This window comes from Anolis sagrei, chromosome 3 (assembly GCF_037176765.1).
Source record: "Anolis sagrei isolate rAnoSag1 chromosome 3, rAnoSag1.mat, whole genome shotgun sequence".
NCBI lineage: Eukaryota > Metazoa > Chordata > Lepidosauria > Squamata > Dactyloidae > Anolis > Anolis sagrei.
Genome location: NC_090023.1, coordinates 133076978 through 133099272, shown reverse-complemented (window position 1 = coordinate 133099272; position 22295 = coordinate 133076978). Strand labels below are relative to the sequence as shown.

Sequence of the window (22295 nt, the reverse complement as noted above, 5' to 3'; positions counted from 1 at the left end):
GCATGCATTAGTCTCTTGTTGCTTACTGTGGTTTCGGCATTAGGCATGTCTTGTCTTTTTCTTCTGTACCATCAATAACTAATGTGTTCGATTGTGTTAGGCTGTATATTTAAGCACCAATGAGAAACTGCAATAGTGCCACTCCGTCCAGGCCTTATATGTTCACAGCGTTTCTGAGAATATAACTTTTGTGGCCAATGTGTAGTTTGGAATTTGCACACATATACAACCCTGCTAATCCATATGGCTATTTCCATGAGGTTGGAACACAAGGAGATGACTGGGGACACATACAGCTATTTTCCTATAGCTGGATGTGCCACAAAGATGTCATCTGCAGAGAGCTGATTAGGACCCCCAGAGATCTTACCAGATGCCTGTCACTGCATGTTCAGCTACAAGAAAATGCTTGGACATAGCCCTGCTCGTTCCCTCTCTGACAAACATCAAGATGGTGTATGTATGTTGCACAGCTTGCAAGGTGATTTTTGGGGAGATTACATCAGGGCATGTAGGAATAGAAATGCACATTATGTGTATTTGTGAAAAACTGCAAGGAACACATTGCCTCATTAAACATCAACGATTTCTGAGTGCATAGCACTAAGATGACGATAGTGAGAGTGATGATGATGGTGATGATGACTTTATTTATATTCCTCCGCCATCTCCCAAAAGGGACTCAAGGTGGCTACAGGCTTTATCGCACAAAGGTATGGAATAATGGTTTTACTCCCCTGCAAATACTATCTGCATCCAGTTCTCAGCTATACAATATTTTAATATTTCAGGAACTTCTGGACTTCTTTCTTAGGTGCATGGTCTCTGACTATACCATCTGTGCTTCATTACTGACCAACATGAGATGACATACCTATTGTGTTATTGTGTTCATTATGTCAAGAAGGAGCACCATTGAATAATGGCAAGGATACTGTATTTTGGAGAAAGTGGTCCCATATTATTGGGTCTTCTTCACAGAGAAATGCCCATAACTCGTAAGGAATCGCAGTGACAGGTTCTGCAGAACAGAACTTGAACATCTTGGCTATAGTAGAACAAAAGCAATGTCCAGGAAAATTTGAAGTTCCAGGTGTAATGGTTCCTGATTGGGCAAGACCTTGGGGGACCTACAGTTCTTCTGTTCTCTGTGTTGCAAAACACATTTAATCTTTTTGACATTTTATGAACACATTTGTCTGAAGAAATATTTTGTTGAAAAAACAAAGATCCCAATTGTTCTGATAAGTCCCATGTACAGTTTTACCCAAAGAAGCTTTTTTCTGTTGTTGTTAATTATTAACTTTATTTGTACCCCGCTAGCATCTCCCGAAGGACTCGATGCGGCTTACAAAGGCCAAGGCCTCAAAACATAACAATACACAAACTAAGCAAATTAAAAACAATTAAAGCAATATTAAACAAACAAGCAATAAACAATACACCAAGACACAATAAAACTGGGCCGGGCCAGAGTAATGGGTACAGATTAAAAGTGCTGACGTGACAGGTGGTATGTAAGGATTATGGGGCAAGTGCAGTGTGCAGTGTGCAGCAATCTTAATTCTAATAAAGTGCTTCTGGGAATTGTTGTTGGAGGGTTCCTACTCTGGAAAGGCACATCGGAACAGCCAAGTCTTCAAGTTCTTTCTAAAGACTGCCAATGTAGGGGCCTGTCTAAGATCTTTGGGGAGGGTGTTCCAGAGTCGGGGGGCCACCACGGAAAAGGCCCTGTCTCGCGTCCCCACCAGCCACGCCTGCAACGCAGGCGGAATCGCGAGCAGGGCCTCTCCAGATGAACGAAGTGAGCACATGGGTTCATACACGGAGATGCGGTCACGCAGGTAGGATGGTCCCAAACCGTTTAGGGCTTTGTAGGTCAGCACCTGCACCTTAAATTGGGCTCGGAAAATAAACGGCAGCCAGTGGAGCTGTTAATACCTGATATTTCATTATTACTGGATTGTAACTAATTAGCAATTGATAATATAAATTATGGATATAATCATTACTGAGTATATATGGAGCTTAGGTATGCACAACCACTTCACATATTCAGAGAAGCAGTTAAAAGGAGCTACAGCACTGTCATTTGCCTGTCTTTAAACTAATCTCTGTTATCTGAAGAGAAGGGAGGGTGCTAAAATAAAACAAAAATGTGCCGTATAATGTTTTCCTCATTTTTCATTCTTGCTGACTGACAGCCCACAGGTTTGAGGCATACAAATGGTGAAGGGGGGAAGGGGGTAAAGGAATGTTCTTTTCAAACTGAAATGTTTGACAGACTTAACAGCTTTTTGAAATGAAACCTGATGAAATCGCAAATAGAAAAAAAAAACCTATCTCTACAGTACATGAGAGATTACATTCCAACAGGCCAGGTTTACTATCCATACACAGATGCAGATTGAGTTTATTTATTTATTTCCTTGAGACTTGGTTTTCGAAACTAAAATCCAAACAGCTACTACTGTTTTATTTTATTGTATTCAGTTAATGTCTATGCTGCTTCCTGATGTTCTGAATATTAATTAGGAAGGCTTGAATACAAAGCACAATTGTGGGCTGCAATTGTCAAAACCCAAAAGAATTTTCAAAGTCTGTTGCCAGAAAGTCCATATTGTGATGCGTTCTCGGTTCAACTTTTGCCAGCAATAGCCTTGGAAAGGGAAACAACATATGGAAAGGGTCCACTCTTCTTATCATAACCAAGGGCCAATCCAACAGTTTATATGGTTCAACTTGCAATATCAAGTGAGATGTCTTCCACATTTGAACAAACTGCCACAAAATGAACAAAAGAATAAGAGGTTTTGGATCACCTCTTCTCTCTCCATCAAAGTGGTGTCATTTTTCTGAGAAGTCAAATTATTACTTTAGCTTCTCCATCTCCAGTGAACACTTTGCGTGACACCAGCTTTCCAAACAGATGTTTGGCAGTGTACACGAGTCCTTGATTTCAAAAACCTTAGAAACATCACATTTAATATTGACCTAAACTAAACATACCAGTTCTGCTGGAGAGTGTGTGACAAACTTCCATCTATCATGGTTCAGACCCAGACTATTTGACAACCTGCATCCCCGTCTACAAACTTAGTCAGACGCTACAATCATCGGAGGGGACCCTCCTCTTGGATCACCCTTTCCCTATGGAACTCCCTCCCAGTCCCAAAGGAAATTAGAACAGCCCCCTCAAAGTTTTCTAAACCTTTTTCGGTTCACTAGTATATGGAGAGGAAGAAAAATATTATCATAGATTTTCATCCTGGTGGATGTAGTTGACAATGATTATGTAACTTATTGAAGAGCTATATTTTTATACTTGTATACTTTATACAGATTTTAATTGCTTAGCTGTACATCTTTGATACCTGATTGACTGATTTATACCTTTTAGCCAAAGCCATCCAATGTGTTTTAATAGTATGGGTAATGTTTTATTGTTCATAGTATACAGCATCAAATGTTTGTCACTTTGCAATGGGAAGTGCAGTTTGACTTTGACCATTATGTTTGAAACATTGGAAACATCTGCTGTTCAAATATGCAAATGCTGTCAAAATGAAGGACATCAAGTGTCAGATTGATAAAGTCAAACTGATGAGAAATAACTGTGGTATAGAAATACAAGTATGAACTGGACCTCAATTAGTGAACAACACACTCCTTCTCACAAATAACACAGTCTCCCACAAAGTCACCTCTGTGTCTAGAAACAAACCACAAGATGGATGGATGGATGCTGTGTTTCATGTGACATTGTGTAGCTGGAAATGTATTAACCTAAGTGTCAAGATATAGCAATTTTGAGCAAGGGACAAAAATGATGATCTTCCAAAAGAAGGGGGTGGAGGCAAAAAGTCCTACAATTAATTGGAGGGAATTGGGAAAGGAGTCAATTTGGGGAGGGATAGCTACATGAAATAATTTGATGAGAAAAAGAATTTAATTCTGAAAGGTAGGTGGAAAAGGCAATCAAAGAATGCTTTGTGTGGAGGCAGCAAAACAGGAAAAGAGATCAAGTCCTATATCATTTATCTAGGAGGAAACACCGACAGAACTCCATGGGACTTAGTTCTAAGTAAATATGTGTAGGGCCGTACTATAAATATTACTGCTTTCAGTTAAGGAAAGATTCACGTAACTTACCTACTGAGACTTACAAGTGCTTCAATTTATATGGATTGTTTAAATTTCCTTCCTTGATGATCATGAAGAAAATCTGAACAGTCCATCTTAACAATGCATTGTTGGACTATAGGGAGAAGAGAGAATGTAGGACAGAGTAGTAACTTGAGCTGGTCAGCTCTTTACTTAACTGAGGTCCTGACCCCAAAAGCTCCATTTCTGTTATCTGCATATCAGACTAACAAAGATTTATTCAGTTGTCCAGCAAATACTGCAGGCACATTCCAAAAGAAACAATAATCCAAATCAGCACTACTTTGGAATCTAGGGTCATGATACAATGGTACTACAAACAAAACCATAAATGTGTGATAAACTATCAAGCCGCATCAGTAGATCTGATTCCCTAAGACTATGCTTTTTTGCTTCTCTTTTTGCAGAAGTGAAGAAAAGGAAACCACAATAACTACAACTCATGTCATGAAAATAATATTCTATAGATTGTTTCTTCTTTATTTATTTTTTCTTGCAACTCCTTAAATATTAACAAATCCTGTTTTGACAATGTATTTGCACAGAAACTGGCCGACACTTTCAGCTCAAGGGTGTCAAGTACATCCATCCATATGTCAGATGGACGTACATTGCTTTTCAAACCAATTTTAACGGAGTGAGTGTGCCCAGAAAGAGGGGGGGGGGGACAGAGTGAGAGTCCATTGCCATCTTTGGACACCAAAGTAACTAAAATAAGCATCAGAGCATTTCCAGACAAAGGTCTCTTCATGTTAACAATCAGAAGGCACAATGTAGCTCTTCTATCTTTTTCTCTTTAACAGATTTTCTACATAAAAAGAAAAAAAGAAGACACTGTAGGGAAATGGGGATGGGTTATTACAGGGGGAGGACAATGCAATCTGAAGATCTTGTGAACATTCAGAGAATGATGTAGGACAATGACATGCTGACTGTACCACAATGGTTGCATTTCATGAAATGATATTGTATGTATTACAAATAATAGTAGTAAAAGGGCAACAACAATCCATCCCCCCTTCTTTCTTAGACCTCTGAATCTATATACCATAATGTGCCAAAACATGCACACAATGCATGAATGGAGACATGCATTGCAAACCATACTGCCAACCAATTGAAATGTTTGCTCTAGTGAGGCAGCTGGTAATTCCCATGTCAAAAGGGCGGATGGATTGACCACAGGATTTTGTCTAGTTTTTACACTTGTTCTTAGCCAAAAGGCCAAGAAGAGAAGTTTTTGCCTGATTTTTGAAGGAATTATCCAGCTAGGTCTTTTTAAAGTTCAGTCTGAAGAAGATTTGGCATTCCACTGAAGTGAGAACCACAAACCACTTCTGACAATGTCAACGTCAACTTCCTCATCTATTAACATGCACCATAGTGTAACCAAAGCACATATCCACATTTATTTTGTGCAAACCATACACTAACCATCCAGGGATTCTGAATCTGAAATGTAAGGCAAGCCAAAATGCTTGGTGAGTCATATTCTGAGCAAACCTGATTAGCCTGAAGATAATATCCGAGTAGAACATATGAAGACTCCTGTCCAATAATCTGGTTATGACTAAGAACTGTAGGAACCAATGATATTTCAGCTTGTTGGAACTAACATTTCACATTAGTTTTCATGCTATCAGCCTTACAGATGCATACTTGGAAATTCCACTACTTTACTCACTAGGGAAAATAGCAATATAATGGCATGGACACAGTTTGAATCCCAGAAAACCATCATTTGGGGTAGCCCAAACCAATATTATATCATTCCTCTTGATGGCCATGTTAAGTTGTTTATGGAGGTTTTGCTGTTCTTGTGAAGATGTGGATATGTATCCTAATCCTTGCTAATATTAACTTGCAACATTTTAAATATTCAGGTAGCTGTTGGTACTTTTTTTTTCAGCTGAAAACTGGAGGGTTAGTGGGCTGGATTGATCAATGGCTGTGCCAGTGTACACACTGGACCTTCCATAGGCAACATAATCCCCACCACTGAACAAGAGCCTATGGTTACAGTACTAATCATTCTTTATTGGGAAGTTTAGTAATGTCACAAGCCAAACAATGGGATGTACTTCTGAACAGACATGGAAAGGATTGTGTTGCTTATCAATAATAACTTTAGTTGGTTTAGTGCCAAGCATTGTAATATAGAAAGCATCATAACACATTCAACGCAGTGCAAGTACCATTGTGAAAAACGTTCCATTGTAAGAGTATGAATTGGACAATTGTGCTTATTTGATCCAATTGCATGCAGCAGGGAAAACGAAGCAAAACAAAATCTGTGCCCCATTTTCCATGTTAGAAAAATAATGTGTTTTCATTCATGAAGAATAATCTTATAACCAGTAATAGCAAGTAAATATTAGCAAGTTAAGTGGTCCTCTATGTCACCCTTTCCTGCCGAGGCTCAACTGATTTTATCACTGTGCTGGAGAAAAGAGCAGAGGGGTTGTTGCTTGTCTGAAGGATAAGGACACTTCTGACTGGTATAGGAAGGTGTATTGGATATAAGATTTTACAGCATATAAAGATCTCTGTGCTTGATGGTGTCTTTCTGACATTTCTTCATATTTTTTTAGAATTTGCAGCTTATACAGCAGTAGTTCGCAACCTTTTTTTGACCAGGGTCCACTTGACCAGGGACCACTCTCCAACATTAGTACCAAAAGGGATATGACTCCGTTTTTGGTCACTTTAGATTCAGTTTGGGGTGCTGATTCAGAAAATTGCATTGGATAGATATGAGCTCTAGTTTCTAATACAGAACATATGCCATTTTGTCAGTGACAGGGAAGGAGTGGCAGGTGGCACCATAGGAGTGGAAATAAAATAAAGAGGAAGGAGGTTTGTAGACCAGATTTTCATCCTTGAAGCCCACTGGCGGTCCATGGCTCACAGGTTAAGAACCACTGTTATACAGACTGCATGGAAAGTGTACAGAAAGAATAAGATGCAACCACCAAATCCATGGATTATTGAAGGTCCTATTGTTACTTACTCCCATATGGTACACTGAGGTGTATCTCTGCCTATATATTATGGATTATACAGCACTGTTTAAGTGATGCTTTAGAGTTTCAAAAGTCAAAACGGGGGTGGCAAGCCCATCGTGTACTTGATTCTAAGACACTACAATTTGAAACTGACAGCATAGAAATAAAATGGAGCAAGAATAAAAAGTAGCTGTTTTTCCCCAAAAATGTGCATTGCCAAACATACATAGAACTCCAAAATATTAAAACATACCATTCCTAATCTTTCTTTTTCTGTTTTCCTTCTGACAAGACATCCCACCCCATGAAATGTTGAATGTGTCAGTTAGCTTACTGCCCTAAACCACATTTTTACTCAATTTTAGGCAAAGTAGAACTGTGTACTTTAAAAGTTGTCAAATGTAAATGGGTCACTGTTTTCATATCTTAAACATCTGTTGTTTATACCCAAGAAAGCACACTGGGGGCAAGGAAATTAATTCCCCAATTGCTGTCAACTGAGTTAGGAAACAGCAATAAACAGCTTACTGTAAAGCCGCTAGCTACAATAAAACTGCTGTCAATAAAGTGCAGCTGATATGGTTTTGCTGTGCCAGAAAAATACATCCTTTGAAAATGAAAATCTGAAATGGTAACGAGAAGATCCTTCCTTGTCCCTATACACAAAGGAACTATATCACACAAAATTCTCACAGCACTGAACTCTTTAAGATCTTTTTTTTCCTCCTCCATGAGTGATAAGATTTAAGAAAGTTATACACTGCACATCAATGCGAAAACAAACCCAAATAATTCAAGCACACATAAAAACACCACATGTATCGGAAAAGAAAGGAAAAAACACACACACACACCAAACCCACTAAATTAAAGAAAAGGGAAGTGAGAAGCTTCTCTCACTCTCGCTTTTTTAAAAAAAGCCTCATTCTAGCTTAGCATTTCCACCACCACTATTGAAGACAGTATTATGGCTTAAGGTTATATTCCAATTTCCATTACAACCTCCTGTTTTCACATGCTTTTCACTACCTCCCTCCACACACAAAAATCTTCTTTTCAGCTGAAGTTTTCCACGCTTCGTCTCAGCTGAAACATGAATTTCTTGAGACAGTTGAACAAATCTGCTAACTCTTTAAGAAAAGGTTATGTAATAATGGGAGAATGCACTGCATGTTTCAGTCTTAAAGTTCTTACTCTGTGTGAGTCTGCATGCACAAATAAATAAAGTGAGATACATTGTATAAGTCCTTTCCTAAGCCAGTCTTTTCTGCGTACTGATTTTCACGGATAGGGAAAGTCCCAATGCAACCAATGCATTTCAGTGGGTAGAATATAGATATCTCCCACAAGTGTTGTTTGTGCCTACAAATCTACTTTTATGAGGATATTTAGTAGAGGCTTTGGTGGTGCTTTCATCAGCTCTTATAATACATATAAAGGAGCAAACTACTATACAACAAGCCATCTGGGATAAGATTATGCTGTTTTAGTTAACTGTAGGAATGCAGCCAGATGAACTCTTTGTTTTAGTTAATTATTTGTGTGTGAATGTACCTTCAAGTCGCCTGTTGGCTTATGGTGACCCCATAAATTTCATATGTTTTCCTTAGGCAAGGAACACTCAGAGTTGTTTTGTTACTTGCTTCCTTTGAAACATATCCTACAACACATATCTGTTAATTCTTTAGAACTTGTTTATTCATTTTAATTATCTGTGGCCATTGTACAATTATGTAGAACATTATTTAAAATTCTTCCTTGCCACATTTTAGGGTAGAGAGGGGATCGGCACATGGTTTGGGACTTCATCTAACAAGTGGGGGAAAGCACTGGAAAGTAGTGAGAGCTATCTTACCCTGTTCCCATTTTTCTCCATCTTCTGAGGTGGACAGCCATCCCGTGTCTTGACCCTGACAATATCCATCTTTCCCCTGCTTTCTCCCACTTTTTTCCATCTGGATTCAGGTAATACCCAACTCCCAATGACAGATTTAGGGCTCTGTTTCCATGTGCAACAGAAGCAGAGTCCCATGGAGTACCACTGGAAGTGCCCTTATATTATGTTTTGGGCTCTGTAGGACTCCCGTAGGCCTCCATTTCTGAAGTATATGGAAACAGAGCCATAAACCCATGGGATGAAGTCCTATAAGTAACATCTCCTGGTGTGCTCCCCTTCTTACCAACTGCCCAAAAGGAGGCCATTTACACTCCTTCCGCCAGTGAGAAAGTAAGTCTCATAGAAGTGAAACAAGAGTCCTGTTTCTGACTGTCACAGCCTCACTTGTTGCCAGAAGGCAGTAGAAAATCATTCACCCATATCCCAAATGCAACAAGTTACGCATCTGTTAAGTGTTGCACTGATTTCTGGCCACAATACTTAATAATGTGGAAAAATACATTAAAATCTAGAAGACCTTAAGTATCATCTTCTGAACTTTTGGGCAATGGATCTTTGATAGTAACTCTCCACTGTCTTCAGTGAAGCTACACCTTAGGCAATCACATCTATGCTCAACACCTGCTCTGCATGTAACTTCTTATTCCTGACAACATAACTATTTGCAATTTCCATGCAAGTCTGTTTGATGGAGTGCTACACTGCTTTTGCTCTTGCAATGTAAGTATTTTCATTACTGGTAATTAAACTATCATGCATCTTAGACATCAAGATCCCAACCCACTGTCCTTCTAACCATAGATGTAGGCTAAGTATCCCTTATCAGAAATGCTTGGAACCAGAAGCTTTTTGAATTTGGGATTTTGTTTATATTTTGGAACATGTACATAATGAGATATATTGGAAACGGATCCAAAGTCTAAACACAACAATAATTTATGTTTCATATATAACTTAAACATATAGGCTGAAGGTAATTTATGCCCTATATTTTTTAAAATTTTGTGCATGAAACAAATCTTGTGTACCCTGAGTCACCAGAAAGTAAAGATCATCCATCCTATCTCTGCCACCCACCTAGACAGTTTTGCAAAATTCTGGATTTTGGATAAGGAATGTTCAATCTGTAGTTGCATATAGCTATAAAAAGCTGAAATACATTTTGTTAGCATGTTTAACTATAGATGTCAGGACAATATTCCAGTAAGAGTTGTCCAAACAATGACATTGAACAACTCTTACTGTAATATTATCCTGACATCTATAGCAGATGTGCTAGAAAAATGTACTGGTCAATATTTTTAATTGTAAGCATTTGTTTTCTGCCATAGCAAGTATTAATATCCAATGATAAATCCATGTTACCTAGAATTCTCAATAAGAGCTGATAAATAAGTTTGCTGCTTTTTGATGACAAGAGTACAATGGATCAAGAAAGGTAGGTGAAACCCCAAACTAGCTGAACATGAGACGATGCAAGACTGGTTGAAAGGAATGTTGGATGTAAAATGTAAAACTCAATGTATTGAAGAACAATAAAATCTTAAGTCTTAGCAGCACAAAGGAATCCAAAATGTTAAGGCATTTCAAGCATCCAAATTACATTGTCTCCTGATTCTGACCTATGCTCAGGCTAGATATCTTACCCACATCTATGATATTCTAGTGAAGAGTTTGTTGGTCCTCACACTTCCCTCAGACACCATTCCCCATTCCACCCAAAAATAACAAAGTAATTCAGCTGATTTATAACTGGGCTATTATTGTTTTGTGATAACATGTAAGGAGACAAAGTCATAGTCATATTTAGTGGCAACATTTTCCGGTGCAAGTTGAGTAAAATAAATTCAAGTCACATAGCACAGTAGTTTTCTTGCTCATCTTCTGTATGCTGTAACCAGATTTGCTCAAAGGAACTTTTCCAAGGATTATGCCCCATATGTGACTAGACAATGTCCAAATCACAAGCTATCTAGGTCAGCCTCCCCCAGCTTGGCACCCTCTTGATATGTAAATCATATCATCCCCAGCTAACACAGGTATTCAATGGTGATGATAGGAATTGCATTACAACACATCTGGCTGGCACAAGATTGAAGAACACTGATCTGTGAATAAATAAAAAGATGATATCACTCCCCAAGCCATCTTATTTTTTTTACAAAGGTACAATTCACTGGAAATTCTGCTGCAAAAGTTTTATTTCTCTGTTTTCAAGAAAATGTTCAATAAAATGTGCTCTTCTTCAGTGTTTTATGACTCAATAGTAGCAACCACACAGAGAAGTTCTAACCAAAACTGCTTTTTAAAAAATCACAGAACTACTTCACTCTCTTCTTAGACTAAGCACATTTCTATGCAAGTGAATTCCACTGTGATACAGGGAATTATATTTCAAAGTGTCATGTGTTAAACTGTCGTGCTTTAACAGTAAATGAAAATCATAATGACAATGTACCAGTTTCTCCACACATCCTGCCACCAATGGCTATAATGTGGTGTCAGCCAGTGACATAATCTTCACAAAACAGAGAACCTAGACATCTGTTTTTAAATCAAGCCTTGTCATGTCAACCCAAAGCCATTTAATTAATCGTTGGTAGCTAGATAGTGAGAAACTGAATATAGATGTCTCAGTAAGCATTCAAAAGCAGGCTTGATCCAAATTCTTCTCACGCTTTTTAAAAAGCTGCTATCTTGTTGCAACCCAAGAAAACATGCAAGATATGGATGGCTGTTTGAAATTTTTTTGGATGGGGAATGTGTGGCCATTGAGTGCTCTAACTGGAGGTCAGCTGTGACCAGCAGTGTTGTGGAATCTGAAGAGGCATGAATGGAGGACAGGGAGAAATGTGCCAAGAGGAAGGTGCATCAAGCCAACCCTGACCGGAACCGCCTTCCACCTGGAAACTGAGGCCCTCACTGTGGAAAAACATGCAGGTCAAGAATAGGGCTCTACAATCACCTATATATCCACCTCCAAGACACTACCCTTGAAAGGCCATCATACTCTGACAATGAGGGATCACCTAAGTAAATGTGATCCTCTAAATCTTACCAGGATGCAACCACAACTTGCTATGGGGCTAGGGCTAATGTGAGTCACACCTCAACAACATTTGGAGGGCCACATAGTCCCTGCTTCAGATTTGGACCATGTTTATGAGATAATGTTTATACTATTAACAACCCCATCTGAATTATTTTGGATTTTATTCATTCGTAAATTCCAATTCAATCAAAAGACGTTTGCATAAAAACCCAATGTGCAAAGTTCTTAAAACTTTAAAGAAAAGGCAGTAATGAAGATGATACAAAAGACTAATGTTGCCTCTCTTTTTTATGTTTCCCCACCCTGAACTGTCAAGCCTCTTGAGTGGTGCTTACATGCTCTGCCAGGTAAACTGTTTTGTATTTGTGATTTTAATCCCCATTTGACTCCTCAAAGAAGTTAAGACCCATTCTTGTAACGGAGCCCAGGAAATGAGAACTAAAGTGGAACAAATTCATTTAATATCAAAACAACACTGCATATCTCTGTAACAAATATAGAATGGGTAAGATGAAAGTGAACATCCTCAAATTTCAGGTTCTGTTGGTTACACAGAGGCTTAGTGACTGGAAGTGTTTTTAAAGGTGTCTGAACAGAAATAGACAAATGACTACAGACATTACTTGGAGTGCACCATAACTTCAACATATATTTGAGAGATAGCCCTGTGTATGAGGAATTTTTTAAAAAAATGTTTTTTTAACAAATTTATTCCAAAGGTGGGCTTTAAATGCAATGCCTTGTTAACAGAGATATGTCAAAAAAGTCAAGATGCCATTTTGAAAAACATAACATAAAGCTTGGGAAAGGACTCATGTTGGAGAATGGACACTATCCATTTCTACTGGCACAAACCTACGGGGTTTTTTGCCCTCTTCCCTGACTGTTGGACCTTGTGATCAACCCAAACCATACACCATAACTCTGGAGAATATAATGTCAACAACAATGTATGTGCTTGGTAGCTCGCGCCTTAGGCAACTGGTGCAATGGAAATTAAGTGCTATAGAGCTACAGCAAAACACGCTGGCTTAACCACTGGTCGCTTCAGTGCGACTGTCATTAAATAAAAGGTTTCTTTGGCTTTAGTACCGGTTTGAACTGTCCCTCCCCCCATTTCTTATCTACTGCAGGATTGGCAGCCAGCCAGCCGAAGCCACGTAGTACCTTAGTGCCATCTACAGGCTCAATCTGACATTCTAATTTAGTGGCAAAAGACAAGCACCAGTGAAATGAATTAGACAGCACCACATTTAAATCTTTATTAGCAAGGAATTATTTGACCTAAAAAGAAAAAAAAAGAACCCCAATAAGCCCCAAAACCCCTAGTGCCATTATTGGGGTGAAATATGAGATTTCTCAACCTCCTGCCCCTTCTTTGTATGGCATATTTCACAGCTTTAAAATGAGTTATGACAGATCACTTATACACTTACGAAATGTGAGAACATATTTACAGGATGGTGGCATTTGTTTTCTGCATAATTTGTTTATTATTCAAGAGAAATGCATTCCGTTTCAAAGTGTACTTTGGCCATTTTTGTAAGAAACGCACGCACGCAAAGCAGGGGGAAAGAACACAACCTTTTTCTCTAATGGACACACAACTTTACAACAAATCATTGTAAGTCAAAACAGAGGAAGACTTCCTGATAGCTTAGTTATATCCTGCCCAACAAACACGGTGAAACACAATCTTGGACCCTCGGTGAGGACCAAAAAGAGGGAAAAAACCCTCCGAACAACAGTAACTTTAAAAAAATGTTCCAGATCAGTTTGAACCAAAAATGGGGAGGAAAAACAAAGCATGCTTAAGCCAGCCTCATGTGAAACTTCCACTCTTCTTAAGTTAACACATTTAATCCTGAAAACAGTCAGTTTCTTTCCCCTTTGACATGAATTTGGCAGATGGATTTTTCCACTTCTTCTCCAGTCAAACCTCTAAGCTGGTGTGTTCTGGCAGATTTCACACACATACATGTAGGTGTATGTGTGCAAGTATGTGCGTGAGAGAGTAAATGTACCTGTGCATGAGTGTGTGCATGTAGCTCTTTCTTTTCTTGCCACTTTGGACCACCATCACCTTCATTCTACAAATGCATAGTCTTGCCCCAGAGACAGTAAAGGGACAGGTGCCCACCCTTTCACAGCATCCCACCTTTCCCTATGCGTAGTATAACTAAGCTAAAATTACAGTGAAAGAAAAGACATCCTGGCACTTTAATACTGGTTGAGTGGGCACTTGTATGCAGTACTTATAGACCAGTAAAAGTGCTCGTTTACCTGTCTGGTGTGCAAGGGGCCCTTTGTCTTGAAGCCTCCTTGGGAACTGCACTCTGAGGCACTGAAGTGGTCTGAACTAGTGGAAGAGCGTTTGGAAAGGGTATCACAACCCCCAACAAAGGTGTTGTCCAAGGGGAGTTCCTGAATAACATGATGCTTTTTCACCGAGACCGGAGTGTCAGGCTTAAGATGGAAAGCAGACTGTGGAGAGGCAGATTTATAATGCTTAGCAAGATCAGGGCTGTTAGGCTTAAAGGTGGTGGGCGGTGCAGGGCCCCAGTCAAATCTTCCTATACTTTGCTCCTCCAGCTCAGCTGGAAGGCTAATGGTCCCGTTGATAGGTTCGTGAACTGCATCCTCGGGTTTGGATTCCTCAATGGTAACAAAATTCAACAGGGAACTCTTGGGAGACTTCCTTTTCTTCCGCTTCTTCTTCTTGTTCTGTTTGTTCTCCTGATTGGGAGACATCCATTCAGCCCCTTGTTTGCTCCTCTGAGCTGCTTTGAACCTGGAAGCATGGCGGCAGCGGACCAGGACAGTGACAAAGATGACCACAATGACCACCATGGCACCTGCCACAATAGCAATCATGATGGTAAGGTAGTCCTCATTTTGATAGGGCTGGCTGCTGTCCCCAATGTTCCTGTCCAAGGGTGTTTCCATAGTCCTGCGGATCAAGTCATAAATGTAAGAGGCATTCCCGGCTGTGTCGTTGACATACAAGAAGACAAGGACAAGAGTGTGCAGGGATTTAGGATAACCTAGGTCACTAATATTGACAACTAATCGATGCAGCCCCACATCAGTAGGAGAAGGTTTCTCTTCCAGGGTAATGTTACCTGTCACTGGATCAATACGGAACAATCCTTTGTTGTTTCCACTTACAATTGTATATTTAAGCTCAGCATTCATCCCCGTGTCAATGTCAACAGCAAATACTTCAGCCACTACAGAGCCAGGGATAGCAGAGAGAGGAACCAACTTGAAAGAAGTGTTAGATGGTGGGTAGATGACTACGGGGCTATTGTCATTAACATCCATGACATTTATGGTGACTTTTGCAGTAGATGAACGAGATGGTTGTCCTCCATCAACAGCCTTGACATCAAAGGTGTAGGAACTCTGCTGCTCACGGTCAAAAGAAACATTGGACTTTATAACTCCAGAGTAAGGGTCAAGAACAAAGTTGTCATTGTCATTCAGGATGGAAAGAGTCACAGCTTTATTCTCTCCTGCATCAGCATCCGTCACCGTGATCACACCTACAGTGCTATACTTTGGTAGGTTCTCTGACACAAAGAACTGAAAGTGGTTATGAGTAAATTTGGGGCTGTTATCATTTTCATCCAACACCGTAACTATCACAGCAGCTTGACTCTGCAGGGGAGGGGTGCCGTTGTCTCGGGCTGTAACAGTGAAAATAAACCGCTCCTGTTCCTCACGGTCAAAGACCCGGGAAGCTGTCAAAACCCCAGTCTTTCGATCCAGATCAAAAAAGGAGGCATTGGGGCCAAGCTGATAAACAATGTCTGCATTTTTCCCACTGTCCTCATCAGTGGCACTAATAGTGGTTAAGTACAGACCACGCCGGTTGTTTTCTGAAACCGACAGCTCAATTACAGGCTGGCTGAAAATGGGAGGGTTGTCATTCTCATCCTCCAGCTTAACTCTTACTAGAGCGGTCTGGTTCAAACTGGGCTTGCCAGAATCAGAGGCCACTATTTTAAAGGTGAATTCTTTGGTGCCCTCATAGTCCAGCAAGGAAGAGGTCTCTAACAAGTACTGGTTGTCATACACTGCCTTCAAGTGAAATGGCACCTCTCTCTCAATGAAACAGATCACTTTGCCATTTATATCAGTGTCCTTATCAGAGACTGTGATGAGAGCAATCTTGGTATTGATAGGGTCCTTCTCAGACAGGTACACGGTGCCATTGATGGGACTTATGATGTACCTGAGATCTATGTTGGGAGGGTTATCATTCACATCGGTCACATTGATAGTGACTGTTGCCCGGGCAGGTGTTGAACTGCCATCGCTGGCTAGCACCGTCACCTTGTGGATCGAAGTCTCTTCTCGGTCTAAGGCCCTTTGAACTGTTATCAGCCCAGTTGTGTTATTTAAAGCAAAGAGTCTTTTTGTTGCAGGAGCAACTTGGGCACCAAAAATATATCTAACATCGGCATTGTTTCCTATATCTGCATCTGTGGCATGAAGCTGAATGACCGAGGTTCCTACAGGAGCATTCTCTGGGATGTGAACCTCTACTTGACTCTCTTTAAAAACTGGCCGGTTGTCATTGACATCACTTACTGTGACCTGGAGAATGGCGGTGCTGGATTTCTGGGGTGTGCCTCCATCTTCCACTTTGATTTTCATCACATAGGTATCTTTCTGCTCCCGGTCTAAGTTCTGCTGCACAATCAGCTGAGGCCACTTCTCGCCTTCTGGCGTTTCCACAATATCCAATCCAAAGACACTCTGCCCATTCAGGAGTTCATAGTGCTGCACTCCATTGAAACCGGTGTCTGGATCCGTGGCCGACGGGATGGGGAAGCGGCTGTTGATGAGGGTGTTTTCCGGGATGGAGATGTTGATGACCGGAGATGGAAACATTGGGGCATTATCATTGGTATCTTTCACAATGATTTTGATCTTGATCAGCTGGAAAAAGTCATTGGGAAGAATCACCACCTCCAGCTCAAAGAAGCACTCATTTTCTTCCGCATAGGCGGCTCCCGCACAGAGTCTTTCCCGGTCAATCCGGTTGGAAGTGGTGAAGATCTCCCCGGTGGTGCTGGAGACCTTCACCAAAGGGGCATCCCCTGCTTTGGAGACCAATCTGTAGACCAAACTGGCGCTGGTGCCGGTGGCAGCATTGATGTGAGAAATGTTCAGATCCTTTGGTATGTTCCCAATGGGGACATTTTCAGGCAGCTCCTCGCGGATGGTGTAGATGAGCTCTTGGGCCACGGCCGAATCCAGCCGCAAGCAGGCAATCAGGGCAGCCAACAGGTAAAAATCCCTCAGGTCCATGATCATGGGTTTATTATAGCTCCTTCTCAGGACGGAACGGTTCCCACAAGGCTGGCAAGCAGAGGACTGCTGGAGGCATCACAACGCAGCTCCTGCGTCCCGACAGCCCCTGTCAACACAATCACCACAGCAAACACAAAACAAGTGTTATTGTCTCATTTTAACTGACGTCAGATGCAACTGCCAAGTCCTGTGCCACATTCCTGAGACTACGACAGGCACACACACGCGGCAGCAGCTCATACATGAGAGAAGCCCCCACCACCTGCTTCCTCCCCTTCCCTTCCTCCCCTTCTCCCTTCTCCTTTCCCCCTTCTTTCACCCTCCCTGGATGTGCGCAAGCCATTTCTCTCCAGCCGACTGCCACTAGCCTTTGCACACCAGAGTGAACAACATAAACTAGTTGCAAGATTGAAGGGAACAAGAGAGGGAGAGAGAGAGAGAGAGTGATGGGAGGAAAAGAGACACATACTGTTGACCAAACTGGTCCAGCACACCATGCACAGCAAGGCTTTCTCCTTCCACCCCATGCACATTGGGTGTAAAAAGACAACAGCGGATGAGCGAGGAAATAATAGTGTGTCCTACTTTCCCCTCCGTGACTATCGCTAGATGGTGTGCCGTTTTTCTCTCCTCAGAGCCAGAGGTCTCCGGAGAGAGCTTCCAAAGCCAGGCATAAACACAAGGCTAAGGGCAGAAGCCCAAATGCCACCTCCTCCAGATGTTGCCGGGTGTCAACAAGAAAGCTGGGCTTCTGGGCTGGATGAGGCTCAACTTCCAAATCAATTGAGAGGGAGGGAGGAAGAGAGAGAGAGATTTGGGGAGGATGCAGTGCTGTTTGGCACCAACTCCAAAGCCAGATGTTTACCAAGAGAAGGCACAGGGATGCCTTTCTGTTATTGATAATGATGATGGTGATGATGATGGTTGTCTGGTTCAGGAAGATGGTTTGGTTCTCTGTCCCTGGCACCCATCCATTGTGGGATCTTGTGGGATTTCCTGCCTTGATATTGTGGGATATAGGGCTGTGCAGATGGGGCCAGAGTCCACACTTCCATATATCCCAGTTCAAAGCACATCTTGAGGGATTTCCTGTCTTGATATTCTGGATATGGGGCTGTGTGGATGGGGCCAGAGTCCACACTTCATATATCCCAGTTGAAAGCAGATCTTGTGGGATTTCCTGCCTTGATATTGTGGGATACAGGGCTGTGTGGAAGGAGCCGGAGTCCACACTTCCATATATCCCAGTTGAAAGCAGATTTGGGGAATTCCCTGCCTTGATATTATGGGATATAGGGCTGTGTGGAAGGAGCCCGAGTCCACACTTCCATATATCCCAGTTTAAAGCAGATTTGGGGAATTTCCTGCCTTGATATTATAGGATATAGGGTTGTGTGGAAGGGTCCAGAGTCCCCACTTCCATATATCCCAGTTCAAAGCAGATCTTGAGGGATTTCCTGCCTTGATACTGTGGGCTAGAGGGCTGCGTGGAAGGGCCCTGGGAGCCAAGCGCGCCGGGCTGGATCAGAGAGGGTTTTTGCTTCCCCCCCCCCCTCTCCCTCCCTCCCTCCTTCCCTCCCTCCCCATCCGCATTGGAAGCGGCGCGGTCCGTGCTCCTTGCCACGCCGCCGAGCACAACCTTGAAGGCGAAAGGCATCCCCGCGCCTCCACGCCTTGCCCTCCTCTCTCGGGGAAAGCTTCTCCCCTTCCTCCCCGACCTGTCTCCCCTCGCAACTTTGCACTTACCTCGCCGCCTCGGGAAGAAGGACTGCCGCATCCGCCGGGAAAGGAAAGAGACGGGGAAGGAGGCGCCGGCATCCCACAAGACGCCGCTCGTTTGGGGCCGAAAGCGTCGTCGAGAGAGAGAAGCGAGGCGAAGAGGAGGAGGCGGCGGCGGAGGGGATCAGGCGGACGCGTCTTCCTCCCGGCGGCTCAGCAAGAGCAAGACAAGCAGCGGCGCCGGCGAAGGAGCGACTCCCGAGAAACCCGGGCTGGCCATCCTTTCCACTCCTGCTCCGGATCAGGCTCGGATCCCGCTCCCCGCTCCTCCTGGCACTGAGGTGCGGAGCCAACTCAAGGCGAGCTGCCATCCCGGCCCGCAGCGGGGCAAGGCACGCTCCGCGCATCCATAATCCCCGCTCTCCCACGCCGCGCAGAGTTGGGACGGAGGGAGCTCTCTCTTTCTCTCTCTCTCTCCTTTCCCGATCCGGAGTGAGCCTTTCCCTTCTTCCTCCGCGTCCTTCTCCGCGCCTTCTTCTTCCTTTTCTTCTTCTTCCTCCTCCTCCTCCTGCCGCTCTCCCGCTCTCGCTTTCTCTCTGAACTGGATTTCTTGATATAAACTCTCAACAAGCCCAAAGGGAGGGCGGGAGACAATCGAAACCTCGCCCCCTTCGTGGACCGGGATTGGCCGCGGAGGAGAGAGGCGGGGCTTCGCGGTGGAAGCGGCTCCCGGATAAGGCCAAGCCCACGTCCGTCAAACACCGAGGGCGGGGAAGCCGCGGACGCGCTGCCTGCTGCTGTGCAGAATGGTTAATGAGGCTGCGGGCAGCCGGAGGGAGCAGGCGCCCGGAGAAGGAGCCTCTGCCTGGGGTGCCTCAGCACCACCAGCCTCGGAGCGGGGCTCCCAGCCCCACTCTCTGGGGGTGTGTTCCTTCTCATCCCCATCCCTGCTCCTCTGGGCATGTGCAGAGTGCCTCCCTCGCAAGCAAAGAACAGCCGCGCAGTTGCACTCTTGTGGCAGAGGATGGCAAGGTGAGGGTGCCACCTGAAGGCACCTCTCACCTTGCCCATCCTTATTTCTCTTCCTTTCTGCTCCCCTTGAATCCCATCTCCACCTTCTCCACGCAGCTTTCCCTTTCCTCTCCCTCACTTACCACTCATCCCCATCGCTGCTCCTTTGGGCATGTGCAGAGTTCTTCCCTCGCAAGCAAAAGAAAAGCCTTCTGGCAAAGGATGGCAAGCTGAGGGCGCCACCTGAAGGCACCTCTCACCTTGCCCATCATTTCTCCCCCTTTCTGCCTCCTTCCAATCCCATCTCCACCTCCTCCACGCAGCTTTCCCTTTCCTCTCTCTCACTTCCCACTCTTTTGGAGAGATTTCCTTCTCATCCCCATCGCTGCTGCCTCTGAGCATGTGCAGAGTGCCTCTGTAGCAATCAAAGAAAAGCCCCGCAGTTGCATTCTTGTGGCAAAGAATGGCAGGCTGAGGATGCCACCTGAAGGCACCTCTCACCTTCACTATCCTTATTTCTCCCCCTTTCTGCCCCCCTTCAATCCCATCTCCACCTCCTCCACGCAGCTTTCCCTTTCCTCTCTCTCACTTCCCACTCTTTTGGAGCGATTTCCTTCTCATCCCCATCGCTGCTGCCTCTGAGCATGTGCAGAGTGCCTTCGTCGCAATCAAATGAAAGTTGTATATTTGATGGTTTTTCCCCTGGTGTCACCTTAGATGGGAGGGAAAGAGACGCCCATCCATTCCCCTCCCTTCTTTGGCCTTCCCTTCATTAGCCTCTCTGTTAGGCAGGCCTCTGAGTGCCACCTGAAGGCACCTCTCACCTTGCCCATCTTTATTTCTCCCCCTTTCTGCCCCCTTGAATCCCATCTCCACCTCCTCCACTCATCTTTCCCAAGTTTTCCTCTCTGTCACTCCCCACTCTTTCGGGGTGTATTCCTCCTCATCCCCATCGCTGCTCCTCTGGGCATGTGCAGAGTGCCTCTGTCACAATCAAAGAAAAGCCCCACAGTTGCATTCTTGTGGCAAAGGATGGCAAGGTGAGGGTGCCACTTAAAGGCACATCTCACCTTGCCCATCCTTATTTCTCCCACTTTCTGCCCCCCTTCAGTCCCATCTCCACCTCCTCCACACAGCTTTCCTTTTCCTCTCTCTCACTTCCCACTCTTTTGGAGTGATTTCCTTCTCATCCCCATCACTGCTGCCTCTGAGCATGTGCAGAGTGCCTTCATCGCAATCAAAGAAAAGCCCTGCAGTTGCATTCTTGTGGCCAAGGATGGTAAGGCGAGTTTTCCAGGCTGTATATCAGTCATGGGCAATCTTGTGCCCTCCGGGTGGTTTGGACTTCAACTCCCACAATTCCTAACAGCTGGAGGGCCCAAGTTTTCCCATGCCTACTTTATGACCACGTTCCAGAAGCATTCTCTGGAACATCTATGGCAGGCATCCTCAGAGGTTATGAGTTCTGTTGGAAGCCAGGCAAGTGAGGCTTATAAATCTGTGAAACGTCCAGGGTAAGAGAAAACTCTTGTCTTCTTGAGGCAGGTGTGAATGTTGCAATTGGCCAGCTTGATTAGCATTAAATGACCTTTCAGCTTTAAAGCCTGGCTGCTTCCTGCCTGAGGGAATCCTTTGTTGGGAGGTGTTAGCTGGCCCTGATTGTTTAATATCTGGAATCCCCCAGTTTTGTGATCGTTTATTTACTGTCATGATTTTAGAGTTTTTAAATACTGTTTTTAAAGAAGTTTTTTTTAATACTGGAGCCTCTGGTGGCATAGTGGGTTAAATCACTGAGCTGCTAAATTTGCTGATGGAAAGGTTGCAGGTTCGAATCCGGGGAGTGGGGTGAGCTCCTGCTGTTAGCTTCAGCTTTTGCCAACCTAGCAGTTCGAAAACATGCAACTGTGAGTAGATCAATAGGTACTGCTCCGGCAGGAAGGTAACACCACTCCGTGTAGTCATGCCAACCACATGACCCTGGAGGTGTCTACAGCTCTTTGCCTCAGAAATGGAGATGAGCACCAACCCCCATAGTTGGACACTACTGGATTTAATGTCAGGAGAAACCTATCTACCTAATACTGGTAGCCAGATTGTGTTCCTTTTCATGGTTTCTTCCTTTCTG

General features: G+C 43.3%; 1 protein-coding gene across 11 annotated transcripts in view; it reads right to left on the bottom strand.

Moving 5' to 3' along the window:
- PCDH9 (protocadherin 9) overlaps positions 1-19773 on the bottom strand; it is a 913990-nt gene extending 894217 nt beyond the window's left edge. For 8 of the 11 annotated variants that reach the window (XM_060769392.2, XM_060769390.2, XM_060769394.2 and 5 more), the window contains exons 1-2: positions 19187-19772; positions 14402-17546 (exon numbers count right to left, since the gene is read on the bottom strand). In XM_060769392.2, coding sequence (XP_060625375.2) covers positions 14402-17443 — 3042 coding nt within the window. In that variant the 5' untranslated portion in view covers positions 17444-17546; positions 19187-19772. Of the gene's footprint in view, positions 1-14401; positions 17547-19186 lie in introns of all 11 variants that reach the window. The other 3 variants (XM_060769398.2, XM_067466910.1, XM_060769388.2) reach the window with 2 other exon arrangements.
- Between the last annotated feature and the right edge of the window lie 2522 nt (positions 19774-22295).